An 18,588-nucleotide genomic window follows, 5' to 3' on the forward strand; every position below is an offset into this window, starting at 1 on the left:
GCATTGAATCGAATGCCAGTCGAAAGTGTCCTAAAAACCATTCGATTTCGATTCTTTTTCTATAAAGCAAAATTTTCTATAAGCAAAATCGACTCGAAAACAGGGAAAAATTGAAGCGTGTGTACACAGCTTTACAATTAATTTCTCATTAAATGCGTATATATTGGGTGAGATTTAATAGGATGAGGGATTCAGAAAGTGAGAGATTTGGTAAGAAATCTCCAGTTTTTTTAAAGCGGCAATCATTTACACTGCTAAACCAGTTTGATTTTGAAGTGTAAATGATTGCAGCTTTAAAAAAACTGGAGATTTCTCACCAAATCTCCCACTTTCTGAAACTCTCATCCTATTAAACTCACCCATTGTTTGAGATATACATCTGGATAAAATCTTATAAACAGTACTCTGACGGAACAAAATAGAATTTACTAACTTATTTTCGCAAAGCCTACAATTTCTCTCAGTGATTTAGTGCCACTAACTGGAACAATGATATGCTTCTAATTTTTTTCCCAAATGCCTCTCCCATGCAGGAACATACAAGCTCTCCTACGGTGTTTATTACAAACCTGCCATTGCTAGTCAAGCATGATTTTCCAGTTCTCCCATGGCATATGGAAGATTTCCAGTTGGGACTTACTGCAAATTATAGGCCTTTGTTAGTCCCTCCTATAATTTTAATGATACCATGAGATGTTTCTCCTCTGAGATAGTAAATTGTCTCCCAACACAGCTATAGGAGGAGAATGGTCAGGGGGTAAATTACACCTGGACATCTGACCACCAATAGACTGGGTTCTCTTTGGAGTTCACACAGAGATATCTGTAAGTATAAACAACATTAGCTTGTGGCACCTATTGACTGCAGCTTTATTTTATTTTAGCTCACCCAGTACTGCACAACATGTGAGTCCAGAAAACTTTCTGTGGGGGTATATTAAGCCTTGGAGAAGAATAAAGTGGCGAGAGATAAACTACCAGCCAAAAATTATAATTAGAAGCTGATTTGTACTTTATCTCCACTTTATCACTATGGCTTAATACATCTGCCCCTTAGAAAGTAATATTATTTTAAGATATCCTGTTTCAAAACATGTGGAGAGAGAAAAATAATGTCCCTGAATAAAAATTTTTGGATCCAAACCTAACTGGATGTTCTATATAAGTTAGCTCAGCTACCATATTGCTAGCGATAAATAACCATGTGTACACAGCTTAAGAATAATTAATTCTGCTTATTGTCTGCACTAACACAGCAGCTGCTATTATTTGGTATTAACCAACTAGGCTTAGTCTTCCTATGAAAAAGATTTATGTCTAATGGTATTCAATTCTATGTAGATATTTCATATTATGCTATGCAGACAATATTTTATATAATTGTGTTTAATTGTTTATTTAAAAAAAAATGTTTTTCTATTTTGAATATTCACTACTTGTAAACAGTGCACTTTTGTTTTCTTTAGTGTCTGCATTTTTGAGGGTCAGCTCCTCAATTTTTTGAGGAAAGAAAATAGCTTTCATAAAATTTAGTACTGAGAAACTTACTTCATTCTTTTTAACCTCTAAGGCACACCGTGTTCTTGTTATTCCCCGGACAGCTATGTCCTACATAAACAGAATTGGCTAAATCTTTTAATGTTCAGGGAAGTTATGGAAATTTGTCAGGAGATGGTCGAAAGGAACACTGGGGCAGATGTATTAAACCTGGTAAAGTTATAAAATGGAAGGTGATCATGCACCAGCCAATCAACTCCATTGTCATTTTTCAAACATACTGTAGGTAATTGTTGGTGTGTTATCACCTTTCGCTTTATCACTTTACCAGGTTGAATACATCTGCCCCATAGTTCTTAAAGCAATAGACTTACCCTAGAAATATTAACTAACACTTTTTAGCTTAATTTCTAGTCACTTGGTATGTTGGTAAATCCTGCATATATATTTATGCCTTTATTGCTAGTCGTTTAATTGGGAGGGCATTTTGAGTCTGGGGCATCAAAACCATTACAGTTGTGTCCAGGGGCGGATTGAGGATTGAAACCAGCTTGGGAAATATCTTGAAGCAGCCCTAACGGGGGGGTGGTCTCTCCAAAATCAAATGAATACCTCTCAACATTGTCCGTACACAAAAAAGGGATCTGTTGCGCGGCAAAGGCGCGCCCGTTTTTTGGGGTGTGTGGCCTAGTGATCTGGGACGTGGCCTATTTCAGCAAGGTCACGCCCCATTTTCGCCGCAGTGGGGGCATGGCTAGCAGCTCTTTCAGCTGCTCACTGTCCCCAGACCCCCAGGCTGCAGAATAGACGCTGGGGAGGAGGAGGGACGAAGGTGGCGGAGGAAACAGGGTGGAAGGAGGGACGAAGGTAGTGAAGGAAGCAGGGTGAGAGAAAGGGATGCAGGGTGGCGGAGGACATTGTGGAGGAGATGGAAGAGTGAACATCCTGAGCTTTTAAAATTAAATCCGATTTACCTGCTGCCTGCCTTGTTATCACCTTTTGCTTTAGCACTTTACCAGGTTTAATACATCTGCCCCATAGTTCTTAAAGCAAAAGACTTACCCTGGAAATATTAACTAACACTTTTAAGTTTAATTTCTAGTTACTTGGTATGTTGGTATATCCTGCATATCCTGCATATATATTTATGTCTTTATTGCTAGTGGTTTAATTGGGAGGGCATTTTGAGTCTGGGGCATCAAAACTATTAAAGCAATAGACTTACCCTGGAAATATTAACTAACACTTTTAAGTTAGTGAGCAGGGTCAGCGGAAGGGCTGCAGGGTGGCGGAGGACATTGTGGAGGAGATGGAAGTGTGAACATCCTGAGCTTTTAAAATTAAAACCGATTTACCTGCTGAATGCCTCCAGCAAGTCCAGCAGTGGCAGGAAAGGGACACACCATGAGGTGTACCCGGGTGCACCATGCATAGTAGCGGTTTAGGATAGAAGCTCACTAGCCCACTTTATATATATCATACCTTTTAGGCGGCTCTCTGATGTCTTTCAAAAGAACTTGAGACCACACAGGTTTCATCAAGATCTTTCGAGATTTATTCTCGTCATTATCCTGATGACGAGAATAAATCTCGAAAGATCTTGATGAAACCTGTGTGGTGTATGCCACCCCTGATGTGGAGTTGAGCTGAGGAAGGCACCTGGTGCATTATTCGTTTATTCAAGCAAAGGAGTGCCTGCTATTTCTCTCCAGTCCTGCGCATTGCTGCCTACTGGGGTCGGGGATCAAGTATTCAGCCGGCATCATCCTTCCTCTCTGTCAGAGTACAGCGAGAGCAGCTGTGTGAGCCTGCGCATGCGCACCAGCCCTCCCGCGGCCATTTTAAGTTTACTCAAGCTGGGGCTGGCCGTGGCCATCTTTAATAGGGGCGTAGTGCTGCGGTCGCGGCCAGCCAGGGAGAGTGAGCGGCCGCACAGTAGCTTAACTCAGCCGGCCCACCGGGAAATTACCCGGTTTCCTGGTTGGCCAATCCGCCCTTGTTGTGTCCTTATATGTTGTTGCCTATGAATTGTGGCATAGTGTAGCTGTAGCAGTAGCATGCACCAACTCGCACATGGGGAGTTATTGTGACCTAATCGCAAAGCACATTTTTTAGCAAATTGACAAAACCATGTTGCACTGCAGGCGGGGCAGATGTAATCATACATAACCAGGGAAGTCCCGTCCAAGAACAGAGCATTTTCTCCCTCATAGAGAGGGTCAGGTAGGCAAGTATGGCTAAAAACTGTTCTTTGTTGAGCAGGACTGAATAACCCCTCATTATCTTACACCACTAAGCTTAACTTGGTAGCAGGCACGGTGATGCTGCTACCCATCAATGAAAAGGAGCTTTCAAAGGGAATTCTTGGGGCAGGAGGAGCTTGTGCCTGGTAATTTAACATTGGTAAGTCAGGGAATGCATGCTCCCTTTAAATAGTAGCAAACAATGAGGGACATATGATTGCAGCAACAATGTGTGAAGGCAGAGGTGGAATGAACGAACGAGTTGTGGGCCCATGTGCAAAGATATGCTTCCCCCCCCCCCCCCACACACACACACACAAATAAAAACAAAAACATAGTAGTGCCACTTGTACATATTGCGACAGGTAAAGCCCCTTACCTCATACCCTTTCGGATCGCATTTATAGCCCAGGTTATTGCCGGGTTGAAGTGCAATGTGAAAATATCAAACTGAACAATAAATTCAACACTGATTTTAAGAAAGCGTTGGTCCTGGGTCCAAACTGTGATAGTGATTGGACAGAGCCCCTTAGACACACTGTGCCAGGATTATGCACACCATAATGCCCATTACCGCACACCATAATGCCCATTACACAGTGTGCTGCACCCGTAATTCCCATTACGTATTATGCTGCACACTGTAATGCCCATTACACGTTGTCACACACTGTAATGTCCATTACACATTATGCCACATGGAATGAGTCCAAATTCACATTATGCCACATGGAATGACCCAAAAATTTGGGGCATAGGGACAAAGTGACAGTGTGGACACAGGAAGTGTGACAGCAGAGACACAGGGAGTGTGATGGCGGGGACACGGGAGTGTGACAATGGGGACAAGGTGAATGTGACATTGGGGAGCAAAGGGAGAGTGACAGCAGGGTCACAGCAGGCCTACTAGACTTGATAAGTGCAGGGCTCCAGTGACAGCGTGGGGATGAGAGCCAGGTGAAGGTGTCTGGCAGGCTCTGGGGGTGGCTTTGAGGAGACCAGCCGCAGCTGTGTGGGGACATGGGGCACCCGCAGAGTCCAGCGATGGCTCTGTGGGCACCAGCGATGGCTCTGTGGGCACCATGTCCAACCAACGGGCTCCAGCGGCGGCTCTGTGGGGACCAGAGGCCCACTGGTGGGGTCCAGTGGCATCTGTGTGGAGACCATGGGCACCCAGCGGGCTCCAGTGGTGGCTGTGTGGGGACTGGGAGGCCAGGATGATCACTGGCCAAAGATGATTGACAGTGGGTGTGTGGTGGTGGAAACTGAATGTTTTTTGGGAGTGCTTAGTAAAATGCTGGGCGACGTGCACATTGGGGTAAGAGTCCACAATTTAACTGGAGAGTATCGTATGATTTGTGTGTTATGATATCAGATCTGGTCTGTGTGTTAACTCAATGTGCAGGCTATATACCAAATAGTAACTGGAACATTTGCAATACAAACAATAACAATAACAACCATTATCAGCAGTATCTTGGGATACTGTTACAATAAATATTGGAAAATAACTTAGAACACAGCAGTTTCAGAGACTGAATATTGGCATCAATTAATTTTAAGATTTATCAGAGGCTCTTGATATTTCATTTAAAAGGTTTTTTTTGTATGTGATATAATTATATTGATTTAACTGATTGGTGGCCACTACAGTGATTTCTGTTTTTATTATTGACTAAATTGATGTGTGCGATTCAGCATATGGTGTGACTTGTTTCTAATTAGCGCAGTGCTTCCATTCCATTTATACCGTGTTCTCACTTCTAGCTGGTAATTTGCCTTTTAACACAGGTTTTTATGCAGTGAGAACGGGTCAACCCGTGTCTGCATACCCGGATCTCAAACACGGGTAAAAAGAAGGGTTTTACCCGTGTATGAGATCCGGGAATGCGACCCGTTCACACTGCAAAAAAACTGTGTTAAAAGGCAAATTTCGGGGTCTACATGCTATACCCGGGAATTTGCCTGCAGAGAGAACAGAGTATTAGTAATATTTCTTAATTGACCTTGTGCCCCTCTTGAATGTGTGAATCAAGGGCAACACTGACACACCAGAAACCTGCAGCTGCTTATAACATTTAAATACAATTTGGATTTTTAAGAGAAGCACCTATAATTCCTTTTAAATTAGCACCTAATAATATAGGGCCTTATTCTGGTTGGAGCGGCCGGGCCGTACGCGTACGTCCCAGGGTTTTTAATGATCTGCGCATGCGTACATTCGCTAATGCGCAGGCGCGAACACTCCACAACGCTTACGGACGGGTCTCTACGTGCGAAAAAACCTGTACGCGAGTGTACGGGCATTGGGGGCGGCATAGGGGCGTGATGAGGGGAGCGGCCGAAATAATGAGGGAAAATGGGCGTAAATATGGGCGTACACGGGGGTGTGCACCAAAAATGAGCGGTGCTACTACCGCACGATCGACTAAAGCACCGTTCATTTCGGACACAAAACAGGCGGCCGCCAACCGCCAGCTCAAACCACCCCTACAGATACCGCATGCCAGCGTGCGCCTGGGTTTGCTAATTAACGCTGATTCCTACTCAAACACATACACCTGAATGTAGGAGCCGGACTGGAGGCAAAGCCTGGGGGTAGGCTCCCCTGACAGGGTTTGTAGGGAGCTGACTAGCTGGACAGTCATAGAAGGGGTGTCTAAGGAGAGGGTCATAGGGGGAGGGGCTTAACGGGGTGTAGTAAGGGTATATAAGCAGAGTGCAGGCAGGAAATAGGGGTCACTGGGAGATTTTTCTGAACAGCTAAGCAGCACTGCATCTCCCATGGCTTCCCCAAACGCTGATGCTGAGGTATCTGCAGCGCTGGCTGCCCTCAGGGAGGCAGCAGGCACCAGAGGGACAGAGTGGCTGCAGCAGCAGATGTCAGGTCTGCTGGGGGGACTGGGAGCAGCAACGCAGGAGGCTGCTCCAGCGGGCGCACGGCCTCGGAGGTCCAGGCCTCCGGAGCGCTTCAGCCCATCCGTGTCCCCCAGGGTTCAGCGCCGTTCTAGGAGCCCCGTCAGGGACCCTCCAGGCCAGGCTGCGGGCCGGGCACCTTCCGCCCGCAGGACCAGGTCTGGGAGGAATCCAACATGCAGGCGGAACCCTCCGCGCGGGGGGAACCCCCCCACGTGCAAGAAGATCCGGCGTCACGTGGGTCTGGACCTGGAGCGGCGGGGCATGCGGGGCATGCTGCTGCCCAGCGCGGGGTGAGTCGTGCCAGGGGGGCAGAAGTACAGGCTGCGGACCGCAGGCCTGGTACACGGAGCGAGAGACGCACAGCTGGCTCCGCCTCCAACGCGGTCACGCCGGCTGGTGCTATACCTGAAGGTCGGGAGGACAGGAGAAGAGAGATGGCAGCGTCAGCAGACGATGGAGAGATACCTGGTCCTTCTTCATCTGGGACCCGTCAGGACACTGGACCTGCGGCTGCTGGGTTCACAGCCCCCAGGCAGCCTGGTGAGTCTGTCTCTATGTCTATTAATGCTTTAGCACAAAGTCAGGGGGGGGGGAGGGTTAGCCCCCCAGGGGGAAATGAGTAGGGGCTTTACCGAATTATTGAGTGGTTTTGCAGATTGGCTGGTGGGTTTGCGGCAGGGGGCGGGGCCGTCCCCGGCGGCAGCATGGGCACCGCAGAATTCGGGCACACCAGCTAGCATTAGTGTGCCGGTCAGTAATAGTGTGCCTGTTAGCAGTGGGGTGCCGGTTAGCAGTGGGGTGACGGTTAGCAGTGGGGTGCCGGTTAGCAGTGGGGTGCCGGGGAGCGGCGTGGTGCTGGTATCCGGCGGGGAGCAAAGCAGCAGCAGGGCAGGGGCTGAAGGGGGCAGTGTGGTGACGCAGGATGAGAGTGGGAGGCTTAGTGACACTGCGAAAGGGGAGGTGTATGTATGTTTTGAGGGGCCATTGGGGGCCCACCTGAAGCAGGAGGTGAGGGAGAAGATTTGGAAAGGGGAATATGTGGATATATTTTCATTGCTACCCTTAGAGCGTTTTAACCTGGATAGGCCCCGCAAGGAGGAGAAAAAGGAGGAGGAGGAACGGCGGCGGTATCGGCTGATACCGCGGTCATTCACAAATTGGTTACAGGCATTTGCTATTTTAGCTAGTGTGATTGGGGAGAAGGCACCTGACAATTGTTCAGGCTTATTCTGTTACATGGATGCGATAGGAGAGGCATACCGTGTGTACGGGGGCATGGCCTGGCTCAGGTATGATGAGCAGTTTAGGCAGAGGAAGGCGGTTCGCCCCAACATTCGTTGGGATCATAAGGATATTGCTTTATGGTTAAAGGTAACGACCCCCATAAAAAGTGGGCAGCCCTTTCGTGGGGATGGGGGGGGGCCGAGAGAGGCCACAAGCGGGACGGCCATGCAGAAGGGACTCTGCTTTGCCTTCAACGACGGGTCATGCCGGTTTGGAGCAAAATGCAAATTCAAGCATGAATGTTCATCATGTGGAGGGAACCATGGGGCAAATAAATGCTTCAGAGGGAAGTCCCGAGACAGTAGTTCAAAAGGGGGCGACACCAGTTCGGCTGGAAAGGATGCTGGGTTATCTGCGTAGGTATCCTGACCAGCGGACAGCCGCCTTGTTGGAGGAGGGGTTTAGGGAAGGTTTTAAGATACCTTCTGACGTGCAGGTGTCAGGAAGTTTTAGGAGGAATTTGAAGTCTGCTAGGGAGCATCCTGAAGTGGTGCAGGAAAAACTGTTTAAGGAGGTGCAGCTGGGTCGTATGGCTGGACCGTTTAGGGCGGCACCGTGGCCAGATTTGATAGTCTCTCCGTTGGGGGTGGTGCCAAAAAAGGAGGCGAACAAGTTTCGTCTGATACACCATTTATCCTTCCCAAAAGGGGCGTCGGTCAATGATGGCATTGACCCCGACATCTGCTCGGTGGTTTATACATCCTTTGATGCGGCCGTTAAGTGGGTGAAGCGATTTGGGAAAGGGGCCATGTTGGCAAAGACTGATATTGAATCGGCATTCCGGTTGCTGCCTGTTCATCCAACCAGTTTGCGCTTGTTGGGATGTTGTTGGGATGGGGAGTTTTTTGTTGATCGTTGTTTACCGATGGGGTGCTCCTTGTCGTGTGCTTATTTTGAGGCCTTTAGTTCCTTTTTGGAGTGGGTGGTTAAGGATGTCTCTGGGTGCAGTTCAGTTATTCATTACCTAGATGATTTTTTATGTATTGGTCCCGGGGGGACCGGTGTATGTGATTTATTGTTGATGACTGTTGAAAGGGTGTCGGCAGACTTTGGGGTCCCGCTTGCTCCGGGAAAGACGGAGGGCCCTGCGACTGTGATCAGTTTTTTGGGTATTGTCATTGATACTGTGAATATGGAGTGTCGCTTGCCTGAAGAAAAGTTACTGGGTTTGAAGGCCGAGGTAGGGAGGGCGTTGCTGTTGAAGAAAATCAGATTGAGGGAATTACAGTCCTTGCTGGGTAAGTTGAATTTTGCGTGTCGCATTATGCCGATGGGCCGCATTTTCAGCAGGAGGCTGGCAGCAGCGACAGCAGGGGTGGTTCTTCCTCATCATTTTGTCAGATTAGGTAGTGAGTTGAAAGGGGACTTGCGGGTGTGGGCATCTTTTCTGGAAACCTTTAATGGCAGGGCGTTGTGGATGTCAGACACGTGCGTGGCTACAGAGCTAGACCTTTTCACAGACGCCGCTGGGAGTGGCGGTTTTGGGGCTTATTGCCAGGGACATTGGTGTGTGGGCCGGTGGCCGGAGTCTTGGGTGCAGAGAGGCTTGGTAAAAAAATTTAGCATTGTTGGAATTGTTTCCTATTTTGGTTGCAGTTGTTGTTTGGGGTGAGCTGTTCCGCGATAGGAAGATTTGTTTTTACTGCGATAATTTGGGGGTGGTCATGGCTATTAATCAATTGTCGGCATCTTCACCTCCGGTGGTTACTATTTTGCAGCAGTTGGTATTGGAATGTCTGGCTTTGAATTTGGGTTGTGGCTAGGCACGTTCCCGGTGTCTCTAACGGCATTGCGGATTCTTTATCTCGTTCACAGTGGGAACGATTCCGGGAGTTGGCGCCAGAGGCGGACAGGGAGGGGACCGGGTTCCCGAGTCGGCTCTGGGCTTTGCTGGACGGGTAGTCGATCAGCTCATCAGGGAATCCTTGGCCCCAAATACATGGTCGGCATACAACCAGGAATGGCGGAGCTGGTTAGAATGGCGTGAGGTAGTAGGTTTGAAAGAGGATGATGACGAGTTGGCTGTCTTGCTATACATAGGCCATTGTAAGGAGATTGGTTGGTCAGTGGCTAAGATCACGCGCTGTATGGCGGGCTTAGCTTTTGGGTTTCGTGCAGGTGGGAGGCCTGATGTCACAAAGAATTTCCTGATTGCGCAGGCTTTAAAAGGCTGGAGAAAAGGACATGTAGTACAGGATCAGAGAAGGCCGGTGTCCTTCCAGTTGTTGCAGAATATGGGCAGGAAGTTGGGTGAGGTCTGTAGTTCCAATTTCGAGGAAAGGTTGTTCGGGGTAGCCTTTTCGCTTGCCTTCTTCGGGGCACTGCGGATTGGTGAACTCGTGAGTCCAAGCGTCTCCAGGCCGGGAGGTTTGTTAGGGGAGGATGTGGATTTATACTCGGATAGGGTGGAGCTAGTGGTGAGGAGGTCTAAGACGGATCAATTAGGGAGGGGGAAGAAGGTAGTTCTCTTCTCTGTACCGGGCTCAGATATGTGCCCGGTAGCACGGCTGAGGATATTTAAGGAAGTCAGAGTGGGCAGAGAAAGGGATCCTTTGCTGATGCATGCGAATGGGTCCTTTTTATCACGGTTCCAGTTCACAAGCGTGTTTAGAGCAGTCCTGCGGACGTTGGGCCTTAAGGGGGAGGAATACGCGGGTCACTCTTTCCGCATCGGGGGCGCAACTGAGGCTGCTAGGATGGGTTTGGGAGATGAGCTGATTAAGAGCATTGGGCGATGGGAATCGTCTCGTTTTCGTTCATATGTTCGTTTAGGGGATTGTTGAGGCTGATTGTGTTCTTTCTAATTTTAGGGCATCCCCCGTGCCTGATTTGGATTTTAGGACATTCATATGTCTTTTGGGGAGCTTTGCGGGCTGATGTCAGACCGAACGGCCGCCAGCTAGGTTTGGATAGAGAGGAGGCAGTGGTTCGATGGCTGGGGAAGCGCGGTATGGTATGGAGTGGAATGTTACAGGAATTTCACCGTTTTGTTCGGCTCGATAGGGCTCCCGACATATTAGTGTTGCACGTGGGAGGGATTGACCTTGGGAGCAGACCATTTAGGGAGTTGATACGGGATATCAAGTTTGATCTCCTACGTTTATGGGCAATGTTTCCAGAGGTGATCACAGTTTGGTCGGATATTGTGCCGCGCCGTTATTGGAGGGATGCAAGGTCGGCTGACAAGATCAATAAGGCACGGATAAAAGTCAACAGGGCAATTGGGCGTTTTATGGCTGGAAACGGCGCGGTGGTGGTGAGGCACAGGGAACTTGAGTCTGGTGCCGGTGCTTTTTGGAGAGGAGACGGTGTGCATTTGAACGCTGTAGGGATCGATGTTTGGTCCTTGGGACTACAGGAAGGGATAGAAACAGCGTTCCGGATGTGGGGGGGTCGCCCGGGGTCAAGGGCTTAACCCCGTGCTTGGTGGCGGAGGGGGGTCCTCGAGGTTGGTGGCATTGAGGCTTAATTATGCGGCGGGGAGGGCCCCATGAGGGGGCTGGACTCCCCTGGGTGAGGCTAATTAATGAGCACTGGGTGTTGACAATTGGTGCCCTCGAGCCAATCGCTATCGGCTGGGGGTAACAACTCCTGGAAGTGCTTAGAGGTGTGGATTGATTTATTGAGGGCCTCGGGGACCACCTTCCGTGGGGAATGTTTTTGATTATTGTTAATTTTGTATTGTTTCAATAAAGATGGCTGCTGTGGCCAATTTTATCCAACAAGAGAGTTATGTCATTTGTGGGGGGATAATTGGGCACAGCGATTAGACAATACCCTGTCATGTAGGAGCCGGACTGGAGGCAAAGCCTGGGGGTAGGCTCCCCTGACAGGGTTTGTAGGGAGCTGACTAGCTGGACAGTCATAGAAGGGGTGTCTAAGGAGAGGGTCATAGGGGGAGGGGCTTAACGGGGTGTAGTAAGGGTATATAAGCAGAGTGCAGGCAGGAAATAGGGGTCACTGGGAGATTTTTCTGAACAGCTCCCACCCACCCTCCCTAATTTTATAATTTTTAGGAAGAATTATTGATAGGTTGTCTTTTGTCACAGTGGCCTGTGCGGAGGGGGGTCCTCGAGGTTGGTGGCATTGAGGCTTAATTATGCGGCGGGGAGGGCCCCATGAGGGGGCTGGACTCCCCTGGGTGAGGCTAATTAATGAGCACTGGGTGTTGACAATTGGTGCCCTCGAGCCAATCGCTATCGGCTGGGGGTAACAACTCCTGGAAGTGCTTAGAGGTGTGGATTGATTTATTGAGGGCCTCGGGGACCACCTTCCGTGGGGAATGTTTTTGATTATTGTTAATTTTGTATTGTTTCAATAAAGATGGCTGCTGTGGCCAATTTTATCCAACAAGAGAGTTATGTCATTTGTGGGGGGATAATTGGGCACAGCGATTAGACAATACCCTGTCATGTAATAAGCAATGCTGCAGTCTATTAAGTCCAAACCATGATTTCACTACCTGCAAGCCACACACAGCACTCAAACACATTGGAAGCTTATACTTCTCTACATTTAAAGGTTTGTTTAATTTAAGGTAAGAATCTTTGTAAGACCTGCTTATATATGCAAAGGTAGGTATTTGTTAAACAGTTACACACATTCACTACGTGCTTTCATAGACTTTACACAGTAGCACACTCAATCGACACAAGTCGACATGTGTCAACGTGTTCACTCTAATACAAACATATGTTTTGTATTTATGATACAATAACATAAACCACATCTAACACCTACAAAGGATGTTTCAGCAATGTTTTCATCCCATGGCCACTATTTTGCACATTAATTAATTCAATCAATTAATTAATTTTCATAATTAGAGTTGAAAGGCAAGATTTGCAGGTCCATATATGTGAAGGGTATGTCAGCGTACACGGACGTACGCTCACTCTCACGAGCGGTGACATAAGCTGACTTTTCTATTGAAAACAATAGGGACCCGTCCGTACAAGCTGGCGTACGCTCAGATAGCCGCAAGAAGTCGGTGGGAAGACGGCCGAGAGACGTCCGTAAACGGTGGTGTACGCTCAATTGTACGCCAGTTGTCGGAGTGTAAGGGCTGGCCCGTCCGTGTACGTTGGCGTACGCTCAATTGTACGCCACTCCCCTTTGCCGATATTTCTGGCCGTACGTATGCGGCTGAGTTGTGGGTGGACTTAACCCCAACGCCCGCGTACGGCTAGCGTACGTTAATATTGAACGTACGCACGTTTGGCCGCTACGATCAGAATAACCTCCATAGTACCAGTGGCGTAACTATACAGGGTGCAGGGGATGCAGCTGCTATGGAGCCCGGAGGCTTGGGGGCCCCCAAGGCAATTCCCTGCACCCTCTTAAATTTTTTTTTATTTTTTTATTAATGGGGTCCCGGCAGTCTGTGTCCCGGGAAGTGTGGTGCAGTCCCAGCAGTTACATGGAGGGAAGCAGAAAGAGGCAGGTGTGGTGTTTTCGTGGGTGGAATGCTGCGCACGAGCTACTGGTCTAGCAGCGCAGCAGCGGCAGCATTGTCTGGCATTTCTTCTTGCCGGGTGCCTCCTCTAGGCTCCTCCTTCAGCTGGTGATTGGGAACCGTGGCTGGAGGAGGAGAGGTCAGTGCCCCCCTCACTGTCCCCCCTGTGATCCTGCCTGCCTGACCTGGCCTACCTCAGCCTCAGCATCAACAACCAGACAGGGCATGCAGAGAACAGTGCTGCTGCTGCCCATGTCATCTGGTTTCCTGCACAGACACAAACAGTGAGTTTTAATAATAAATGGCAATGCCATCTGACTAATGATGATTGTGTATTTGGCATAATGTATATACTGTAACGGGTGGAAGCTGGGGGGGGGGGGGGGGATGAAAGCACCAAGCATAAAATAGGTGGGGTGATTAGCATAAAACATATAAGGTGGTACACATAAACTTATAATACAGCATATGTCTATGCCCCATCACTCCCATCTCTCCATCTGTCTATCTATGTTCCCTCTCACCCCTCCATTTGTCCATCAGTGCCCCATACTGCCAGTCTGTCTGTAACCCCATATGGTGCTCTGTCTTCTCTTCTGTCCATCTATGCCACCTCCCATCCTTCCATCTGTCTATGCCCCTCCTGTCTCTCCATCTATGCCCCTCCCTTCTGCCTATCTATGCCCGCTCGTATCCATCTGTCTGTCCATATATGCCCCCTTGCTCCTTTCTGTCCAGGCATCTATGCCCCTCCCATCCATCCTTCAGTCCGTCCATGCCCCTCACTCCTGTGAGTTTGTCTATCCATTTATGCACCCCTCCTGCCCTCCCTTCCGGACGTTTATATCCCCATATGGTGCTCTGTCCATCCATCCCTCTGCCTCTCCTGCTCGCTAACACTTTCTGCTCTCTTGCTCCTCTCTTTCTCTCTCTCTCCCAAAGTTCTAGTTACGCACCTGTTTGGTATTTTGGATATATATCTTATAGGGATCTGACAATCACCCCGTTCACACACACACACACACACACACACACACACAATGCCCCCCCCCCCCATCATGTTGAGAGGAGGGATCTGAGCTGAGCCCAGGTTTTCCCACAGACTCTGATCCCAGAATGAGGCAAAACATCATCATCCCGCTGTCGGATTCTCGCAGGTTTTATCCTATATAAATCCCCTCCGATCTACTCCATCTTCAATCCAGCACAGGGGAGGGTGCAGGACAGACCTCTGTCTTCTCTGTCTTACTTCAAGGTGCCATGTCTGCTCTGCTTTATCAGTCCATGGGTGCCAAGTCTGCGATTTACCTGGGTGCTACTTGTCTGCCCTATAATCGGATGCTGACTGTCTGCCTTATCAGTTCTGTTCAGCCATATATAAGTCTAGTAGCGCTGCCCTGTGTGGCCATATATAAGTCCATTAATGCTGCCCTGTGCTGCTGTATTTAGGTATAGGTCCAGTAGCACTGTCCTGCGCTGCTGTATCCAAGTCCAATAGTGCTGCCATGTGCAATAATATATAAGTCCAGTGGTGCTGTCCTGTGCTGCTGTATTTAGGTATAGGTCCAGTAGCACTGTCCTGCGCTGCTGTATCCAAGTCCAATAGTGCTGCCATGTGCAATAATATATAAGTCCAGTGGTGCTGTCCTGTGCTGCTGTATAAGTCCGGTGGTGGTGCATGTTGATAGAAAAATGATGGACACACAATTTAAACATCAGGGATACTGGGATCTTCCTACTATTAGTGCTGAAGCTACTGAGGCTTCTTATGGTGATGTGGTTTTTTGAATCAGGCACCAGTGCAGACAGTTGTTGGCCGTGGAATGAAAAAGCCCATTGTCATGCCTGGGCAAAAAAATCTACCTCTTTGGTCTGGAATTATTTGTATCCAAATCTGGACAACAACTGTCTTGCCATATGTTGTCTTTGTAAATGCATAATAAGTAGGGGTAAGGTTGCTAACCGCCTAGGAACATCCGCCCTTTTACGCCACCTGCAGTGCATTTATCATAAATAATTGTTAAGTTCAGAAACTTTGGCTAAAAGTGTAAGCAGTCCAGTGACACCTAAATTACTTTTTTCTGTTGTGCCTTCAATCCAATCCACCAACTCTCTCATTGTCAATTTCCTCCTTGATCAGGATTGGAAGTAGTCCTGCAGGCCATGTCACTGGCATGACTGACTCCTCTCCTATCCGGGATTCTTCCGGAGGGTACTTGAGTGCTATGTCTACTGCTGCGACTGCTGCTGTTGCTGCTGTGAGTCAACCTTCATTCCAGAGAGGAAGTCAGAAGACCACTTCTACTTTAACTAAGCAATTGACTGTCCAATAGTCCTTTGCGAGGAAGATAAAGTATGACAGCAGTCACCCTGGTGCAAAGCGGATTACTGAGGCCATAACAACTATTCTGGTGTGAGACATGCATCCAGTATCCGCCATCAGTACAGTGAGATTTAGGCAGTTGATGACGTACTGTGTCCCCGGTATCAAATACCATCTAGATTCCACTTCACTAGGCAAGATTCCCAGATTGTACAGGGACACTAAGAAAAGTGTCCTTAGTGTCCTCAAAAATGTTGTTGTACCCACTGTCCACTTAACCATTGAGAAGTGGAACAGGGCAAATGAAGGACTACATGACTGTGACAGCCCACTGGGTAACGAAAGCCTATATTGTATCTCTTCCCGCAGAGTATGCAGAAGGTGCAAAAACCTGCTGGTGAGAAAATTGTCAGCTCAAGTGGAACGTGACACAGCAACAGCTCTTCCTGTGATGTGGGACAGTGTCTGTGAGAAACACCAGTAGACAGTCCTCCTCTGATTAAGTACATAGGGGGAGGGGCCCTAAACTGCACACCCTGGACATATGAGGTGCTACCTGCTGAGACCTGTAGTGCAGCAAGCATGAGGAGGAGTTTGCAGGTGCACACTAAATATGAATGCTAAACCTTTTAATATCATTGCTATATTGCATTTCTGAGGTTATTAGCATAATGATGGCCATTATTATTGGCTTGTCCACCGCATCCAGGTTACCTCAATAGGACAAGTACCTAACACTACTCTGAGACAGGTTCAGGGCACGGGACCCCCCAGGCCAGCCCAGCAGAAACACCCCATGGCATCATATTAGTGTGAAATTGAAGTGATAGTAAAAGGGATAGGGGAAATTATATGTGATAAGATTTACTTAGGTAAGAGGTAATAATAAATGGGAAGGGTGCTACATATATACTAAACAAACTAAAGGGGTGATGGAAAGTATACGATATGATGCCATGGAGCAGCCCAGCAACAGCAGCCCAAAGAGCCCCGCGCCCCAAACACAGTCCCACAGACTAACACTCAGCATATATGTATAGTAGGACTATGTGCCACTATGAGGGTAAGTCCTACTATACATATATGCTGAGTGTTAGTCTGTGGGACTGTGTTTGGGGTGCGGGGCTCTTTGGGCTGCTGTTGCTGACCTGCTCCATGGCATCATATCGTACACTTTCCATCACCCCTTTAGTTTGTTTAGTATATATGTAACACCCTTCATATTTATTATTACCTCTTACCTAGGTTAGTCTTATCACATATAATTTCCCCTATCCCTTTTACTATCACTTCAATTTCACACTAATGTGATGCCATGGGGTGTTTCTGCTGGGCTCCTCTGATTAAGGCAAGCGTGGTGCCGGCAGGTGGGTGGGCACAGTTGGGGTCGGGCGGCACAGCGTGACTGAGCCAAGTGTCCGAGCACTCTACTTCAAGGATTAGAAGCTTCAATCCTGGGATTCAATTCCAAAAATTTTAGGTCCGGATCCCTAATAACAAGCTATAGCAGATATGTACTTAAGGTGCCCACACATGGTTAGATATTGGATCCTATCTGATGTCTATTCAATTTCCTTTGAAATCCAGAACACCCTTGATCATGGTCACACACAGAAAGATTGAGTGAACCATCAGAGGGTTTACTCAATGGTTCAGTGTGGCCATGATCAGGGGTGTTCATGGTCTGACACTCCACCTGCTACCGCACCCTGCCGCCGCATTGTAGTCAGACAAGGAAAGAGTGTGGCAGCTGGCAGAAGATTTACAATTATCAGCTGCCCTATTCATTTGAAATCCCCTGCCTGCCTCCAGCCTCTCTCCATGTCTGCCAGCGGTGGGGGAGCAGAGGTGCTTGCAGTGTGGTGCGGGGGGGGGGGGTGGTGGAGATGCCGGTGCCAGGACATGGCCACATTGTTCATCATGACTACACATGGAACAATGTGGCCATGGTCCTGCACTGCTCGATGAACAACCCCCGGGCACCTGCATTGGATCATCATAAAGCCCACACACGGTACATTCGTTGGTCGCTCCAATTGGTCAGAAATGGTCCTATCGTTTAAAAAATCTTACCGTGTGAGGGCACCTTAAGCCTTGCAGAGTGATAATGTACCAACCAATCAGCTCCTGTCATTTTTCAAACCCTGTAACATGATAGTTAGGAGCTGATTGGCTGGTACTTTATCCCTCTCAATTGCTTTGCAAGGCTTAATCCTTCTCCCCATATGTTCCTGTGATGCTGAAATCATGGTTCTATTAAATCTAGCAATTACTACAGTTAATAGAAAATAGCTAAACTTCCCTGCAATCTGTCACTGAAGGAGTTAAACAGTAGTATTTTTATTTTTGTGCTTTGGATTCCCAAATTGTACTCTTGTGTAGAAATTCATATTGACGCCTCAATGTATAGACGAGCAGCTAGTGATTGATCGCACTTTTTCATCCTCAAGCCATTAAGCGCTCAGGTTTTATCCTTCAGATACCTATGTTTAGAACCGACATCTATGTGAGAATAGTGAGGACTAGGAGGCTGATTTCCCCCTCCCCTATACTTGCTCAGAATAGAATTGAATCCATGGGGCTTCAAGTACCTCCTCAATAGGCACAGACTGCTGTAGTCAGCCTGTAATGGAGCTAATGGCTGTTTTGTCATCCTTGGAGATCTAAATTTCCTGGTGTTGTGTCTACTGCTGTTAGAGCAAGAATTGTGAGCACTGCAAAGGTTCCCTATCCAGAGAGGAAGGGCAGGAAAGGGCAGTGACAGTGAAAGCTATTGGGGAGAGACAGACAATCAAAGGCATCCACTCAGCACAACTGGGATACTTGAAGGCAAATGGATGATACCGGTAAGTAGAGAGCAGACTCTC

General features: G+C 48.0%; 1 protein-coding gene across 3 annotated transcripts in view; it reads left to right on the top strand.

The window, feature by feature from the left end:
* Positions 1 to 18,588, top strand: part of PHACTR2 (phosphatase and actin regulator 2) — a 308,396-nt gene that overhangs the window by 78,268 nt on the left and 211,540 nt on the right. Inside the window, exon 1 of one of the 3 annotated variants that reach the window (XM_083176564.1) lies at positions 18,273 to 18,567. The exons of the other annotated variants lie outside the window; for them this stretch is intronic. Coding sequence (XP_083032690.1) covers positions 18,555 to 18,567 — 13 coding nt within the window. The 5' untranslated portion in view covers positions 18,273 to 18,554. Of the gene's footprint in view, positions 1 to 18,272; positions 18,568 to 18,588 lie in introns of those variants that run through there. 3 annotated transcript variants of the gene reach the window in all.

The sequence above is a fragment of the Crinia signifera genome, chromosome 3, assembly GCF_055691185.1.
Source record: "Crinia signifera chromosome 3, ASM5569118v1, whole genome shotgun sequence".
Taxonomy (NCBI): Eukaryota; Metazoa; Chordata; class Amphibia; order Anura; family Myobatrachidae; genus Crinia; species Crinia signifera.